Source organism: Macrobrachium nipponense, chromosome 18 (genome assembly GCF_015104395.2).
Source record: "Macrobrachium nipponense isolate FS-2020 chromosome 18, ASM1510439v2, whole genome shotgun sequence".
In the NCBI taxonomy this organism is placed as follows: domain Eukaryota; kingdom Metazoa; phylum Arthropoda; class Malacostraca; order Decapoda; family Palaemonidae; genus Macrobrachium; species Macrobrachium nipponense.
The window spans coordinates 83,082,213-83,088,756 of record NC_087211.1 but is presented as its reverse complement, the minus strand read 5'-3'; the positions used below and the strand labels follow the sequence as shown (position 1 = coordinate 83,088,756).

The following is a 6,544-nucleotide window of genomic DNA, read 5'->3' as shown; positions in this document are numbered from 1 at the left end:
AATAAATATATATATAATAATATATAATATATATATATATATATTATAGTATATATATATAATTTCCCTTTTTTTTGAAATAATTAATGCTTTTTTTCCAGTTGGTTTTCTATGTGTAGATACTCGTAACTTACACAAAAGGAGGAAAATTTACAGATATAAACATAAGTACTGATGCCTTTATTATAAAAATACAAGTCTTTAATAGAAATAGTCTTATTTTCCAAAGATTTCCTGCTCAGATTTACTCATTTGTATCTACATTTCCTGAAGGTATCACTATCAGGGTCAAATTGTCTATCTAAATATATCAGGAGGATCCAGTGTTCCAGTTTCAAGAGCCAGTTGGGTCATATATAAAATAAATCCTTTTTTCATCAGCTGAATATTCAATTCCATCAAGCAAGAACCACACTGATGGGAGAGTAGTTCTGGTTGTACCTGTTCTGATTCTGGAAGTTCTGGCGAGAGTAGAACTGGGAGTTCTGTCTTTAGTTCTGCTGGTTCTGTGAGAACCGGGAACCCTGGTACTGACCTTCTCTGTTGTACTGTGACCTCTGGAACTGATTGTCTTGTTGGTACTGTTGTGACCTCTGGTAGTAGTCAGGGTTGTTGTTGTTGTAGTTTGAATCCCTGTTCCAGTTATTGTTGTTGTTGTTATTGTATTGTTGTCTATGGTTGTTCCTCTGCTGGATTCTGTAATACTGGTTTTCATTCTGATTTCGGTTGTATTGGTTGTTTCTGTTCTGGTTGTTCAGGTTGTACCTGCTGTTCTGTTCCTGAGAGTTGTAATAGTTGTTGCCATATCTACTATCTATGTTGTATTGTGATGAGTCTCTGTTGTACTGGTTGTAGTTGTTATTTCTCTGGAGTTGAGATTGCTGGTTGTTATTGTAATTGGTGTTGTACTGGTTGTAATTTTGACTGTTTGTGTTTCCATAACGTTGAGCAAAGGACTGGAAGTTGTTTGAATCCCTGGAATACAAACTCCTTTGGGAATTGTACTGATCATTGTTAAAGTAATTCCTGTTGGATCCATAACGTTGACTGGAATAGTCATTCCTATCATTATTCCTGAACTGAAGATCATTCCTGTTTTGATTCTGGGAATTCTGTCTGTAGGACTGTTGGTTCTGGAAGTTGTCCCCATTAGACTGTTGTTCCTTGAAGTAATTCCTGTTTGACTGCTGGTTCTGGAAACGTTCACCATTTTCATATCTGTATTGCTGGTTCTGGAACTGATTTTGGTAATCATTCCTGTCGTTTCTCTGATTCAGGGAGCGAGATTCCTGGTTTTGATTCCTGTAGGATTGTTGATTCTGGTTGTACTGCTGCCTTTGGTACTGGGAATACTGATTCTGTTGGCTGTATGTCGTGACTGGACTGCTGGAAACGCCGTCAGCCCTTTCCTTGGTGACCTTGGCCTGGAATCCAGTGCCTGGAGCGACCGAGTAGTCGACTGTGCGCAGAGTGCCATCAGGGTCCATGACAGAATACTGACCCACAACGACGTCCCCTCGACGCTCCTCTCTGGCAGACTTCATGTCCCCGGTGGATTTGGCGTCGACGGCATAAGCCCAGGTGTACTCGGGGTTCTGGAAGGTATTGGAAATTAGTATACGTAGTCCATATAGAAGCCTCTGAATTATTAGTCAAATATTCACAGAAATGGGACTTACATAGGACGAGATAGCATGAAAACTCACAGGGTCGTTGTAGACAGTCTGGTCCAAGCTGTACTCCCTGGCCATCTCCTGAGATCGTCGCCTGAAGGCGTCTGAGAAGGACCTCGTAGTTGTCTAGAGCTGTCGTGCTGGAAGGAGCCCCTGCTGTGCGTCGACGCCCTCTGGAATACCAGGATGTAGGTACCCATACCTGGCAGGCCACCTAGGCCACGCCCACACACACCAGCACGATCAGGAGAGTCTGCAGGACATTTAGGATTCTTCAGGATTTATCTGTTCACGTTATGATTATTATAATGATGACTTTTTCAAAATTACTTTTTACTATTAAGAAATAGAAGAAATATAAAAGTATGTGATGACTTTTTATTAATAAGAAATAGAAGAAATATAAAAAAAAATGTTATGAAAATAAAAGTGTTTAATTCTAGGTGTCAAAATGTTTTAGGTATTGTACTGTGCGTTAAGTGAACACAAAGACGTCCTTATATATTCAGTAAACACACACACACACACACACACACAAACATATATATATATATATATATATATATATATATATATATATATATATATATATATATATATATATATATAAAGACAGCTTACCTTCATCCTCGGCGTAAGGCTGTCGGCAGTCAACTGGATAAACTGAACTTCCCCAACCCCTTTTATATGGTCTTGACGACCTCCCACATCGCCAGGAAAAACCGGACCAACTATGGAATCTTGTAATGTTTCTCACACTCGAGATTGTCTCCCAGCGAGCACCATCAGGTTTTCACCCTCGGGAACTCACCTTCGGGAACAAGACACGGTCGCAGACGAACGGAATCACTACGAATAAGGTCTGTTTCTGTATTTCCCTTTTTCTTTCAGTTACTTGTTCTCAATGAACACTGCATTCTTTGGAAGCTGAATTTCGAGTCAATGGCTCCTGTGTGTGGTGGGCTTGTTCCATATGATTAGGGGTGATCTTCTGAATAATAATAATAATAATAATAATAATAATAATAATAATAATAATAATAATAATAATAATAATAATAGTAATAATAATAATAATAATAATAATGTAAAATATAAAATAATAATAGCATGATTATAATTATATTATTATTATTATTATTATTATTATTGTTATTATTTATTATTATTATTATTATTATTATTATTATTATTATCTCATAGGTGCACGGAGATGTATGTTAGATCTTGTACATAATCGTCTGCTAGATCCCGTTACATATACATCTATACATGTGTATCTTTGTGTATTTGTATCTGTAAAGTGTCTAAGTAGTTACACACACACACACACACACACATCAATCTCACGAGTGTACCGAGTTCCATGTTCTATTATAAGTGTTAGAATATCACAATGATGAAATTAAAAAGCAAGACGTATTATTACATACTTTTACAAATCAGTTTTCTATCAGAAAGGTTCTATTTAATAATCCTATGAGTAAATAAACGCTATGTTATTGCATGAAAGATTTACGAGTTCAATTTTCTTTTTATTAAAAACATCTTTGTCAAATGAATTCGTCGCATATGAGAATAGTTTCGACAAACAGTATTTTACCGAAATCACCCTTCCAAGGAAATCAATGTATTAACAAATCAAGACAAAATTAAAGAAATTTGTGAGAATTATTACTCATTCAAAAAAGACTAATCTATAAATAAATAAAAACCAATAGAGAAGCATAAAAATTCTATTAAGACAAAGAAACAAGTAAAACTGTAAACAAATACAAACAAAGTAAGGAAACAAATGAGGAAGAAATTAATCTATAAAAAATGGAAAAATAAAGGAAACAGGTTAACATTCCCTTGAGACAACGAAGTACATTAACCAACAAACAAATAAAAACAGAGAAAGGACTCAGATGACCATTCGATTAAGAAACGACAAAATGAATTGACGAAATAAAGCAGACAGGAAACATGAGCATTCAATCAAGACAATGAAATAGATTACCATCAGAATGCCAGTAGCACTTCGCTCCCGCTGCTGGGGTACGTCTCTAAACCAACAGGTAATGCCACTTCCTTGACCTTAGCCGTCCACAGGCAGGTGTCAGGTGTCCTCGGACGGGTGTCAGGTGTCGTAAGACGGGTGTCAGATGTCGACACTTGGTGGTGTTGCCGTTTAAGAAACATAACCTTGTCTCAATCTCGACGGGTAAGTCAAGGTTGCTGTGTGGTTTGTGGTTTGGTTACCGTGGGCCGTGTATGTCAGATGTCATTAATCCGTAATTTGATTTATTCCAAGAATTCTGTTTCAATTTGGTCTAAGAGATGTTGGTAAGCTTATATATATATATATATATATAATATATATATATATATATATTATATATATATATATATATATATATATATATATATATATATATATATATATATATATATATATAGATATATTTTTTTTTTTTTTTTTTTTTGGGGGGTGGTTCTATCACAGTCCTCCAGTTCGATTGAGTGGTTTTTTTTTATTGTGTGGGGGTTCCGGGTTGCATCCTGCCTCCTTAGGAGTCCATCACTTTCCTTACTATGTGAGCCGTTTCTAGGATCACACTCTTCTGCATGAGTCCTGGAGCTACTTCAGCCTCTAGTTTTTTCAGATTCCTTTTCAGGGATCTTTGGATCGTGCTTAGTGTTCCTGATTATGGGTACAATTTTCACTGGCATATCCATTCCATCTTATATTCTCTCTCTTCTCCATTTCTTCTTCTGGTTTGCTTCTGTAGCACCAGTCTCTGGTTGTTGGCTACTGTTGTTGTGGTGGTCAGTTGCTGGATGACGACCTCCAAGTACCTGACCGTCTTCCCCTTCAATTGGGCTGAATACCTGGCTGCCGGACGAAGCTCCTCTGTTGACCAGAGGTTCCATTGACGTCGTTGTCGTTTAATCCTTCATTTCTTCCATCATTGCTGAGTTTTTGCTATTTAACCCAAAGTTTGGACCCTACCCCATCAGGGATAGGTACTCATTTACAGCTGAGTAGACTGAGGAAATTATGGTAAAGATCCTTTCCTAAGGAATCAACGCCGAGGAGAGCGGTCACCCATCCAACAACTGACCAGCCCCAAAGTTGGCTAACCAGTCCATTGACCACCTAACCCACTCTGCCATGGCTTAAGGCCAAAGCACATAAGATCCAACGGTACATGAACAGGAATAAGGGATACCAACAGAACAAACTATTCGGAACCAACCAGAAAAGACTATACAGCCAACATAAGAGGGGAAGACAAACCACCCAGAAAATTCCTGAAGCCGAACCAAGTAAGAGACTCTGGGAAAACATCTGGAGCAATCCGGTATCACACAACAAACATGCAACATGGCTCCAGGAAGTCAAGGCAGAAGAAACAGGGAGAATAAAACAAAGATTCACAGAGATCACGACAGACACAGTCAGACACCAACTAAAGAAAATGCCCAACTGAAAGCCCAAGGTCCCGATGAACGTCCATGGAACTACTGGCCAAAAACTTCAAGGCCCATACACCCACGAATACCAGAACAAGCTCCCAGCATTGTATCTCAAATCACCAAGCACCCAAATGGATGACCACAGGAAGAACATCCTTAGTCCAGAAAGACAAGAGTAAGGGAAATATAGCCAGTAACTACAGACCTAAATCACCTGCCTACCAATAATGTGGAAGTTACTAACAGGTTCATCAGCGAAAGGCTATACAACTACCTAGAGGAGACAAACACCATCCCCCACCACAGACAGGCTGCAGAAAGAAATGTGGGGGCATAAAAGACCAGCTCCTGATAGACAAAATGGTAATGAAGAACAGTAGGAGAAGGAAAACCAACCTAAGCATGGCATGGATTTACTACAAGAAAGCGTTCGACATGATACCACACACATAGTTAATAGAATCCTTGAACATATATGGGGCAGAGGAAAGCAACATCAGCTTCCTCAAAAATACAATGAGCAACTGGAATACAGTATTTTACATAAATAAATAAATGAAAATAAATAAATAAACAAATAAATAGATCAAATAAATAAAAATAAATATATAAATATAAATAAAGAATAAAAATATGTAAAATAATAACTAAATAAACATTAAAAATACACAAAATAAAAGATTAATAAAAATTAATAAATAAATTAAATCAATGAATATAAATAAATAAATAAATAAATAAACAAAAATAAATAAATAAATAAAAATAAATTAAATAATACACAAATAAATAAAGTAAAAATAAATAAATAACCTAATAAGAATAAATATATGAAAATAAATATAAAAAATAATAAATATAAAGAAATAAATATATAAAAAAAATAAAAAAAAGAAATATATAAAACCAAATAAATAAATAAATAAATATAAAATAAAAAATACATAAAAATAAATAAATGAATTAAAATTATAGATAAAACAAAATATATACAAATAAATAAATAAATAAATAAATAAAAAAAACACAAAATAGATAAATAAAAATAAATAATAACAAATATATAAATAATCATAAATAAATAAATATAGATAAATACAAAAATCAATAAACAAAAGTAAATAAACAATAAATAAATTAACAAAATCAATGAAAATATATAAATACATAGAAAATAAATAAACAAATAAAACAAATAATAAAAAATTTATATAAATAAATAAATAAATCATAAAATAAATAAATAAATAAATAAATAAAAATTATCAAATAAGTGAAAATGAATAAATAAATAAAGAAAAATAAACAAGTAAATACAAATAAAAAATAATTCTAAATAAAAAATAGATAAATAAAGAAAAAGTAGATCAATAAATAGAAAATTAAAAATAAGTAAAAATAAGTAAATA

At 34.1% G+C, this 6,544-nt stretch overlaps 1 protein-coding gene across 1 annotated transcript; it reads right to left on the bottom strand.

Annotated features, from left to right (window-relative positions):
- Positions 1-243: 243 nt before the first annotated feature.
- Positions 244-1,778, bottom strand: LOC135197296 (probable serine/threonine-protein kinase clkA). Its single transcript, XM_064224431.1, has 2 exons — positions 1,707-1,778; positions 244-1,595 (listed from the first exon to the last, which is right to left on the bottom strand). The coding sequence occupies exons 1-2, from the start codon at positions 1,749-1,751 to the stop codon at positions 492-494; spliced, it is 1,149 nt and encodes a 382-aa protein (XP_064080501.1). The 5' UTR covers positions 1,752-1,778; the 3' UTR covers positions 244-491.
- Positions 1,779-6,544: the final 4,766 nt, after the last annotated feature.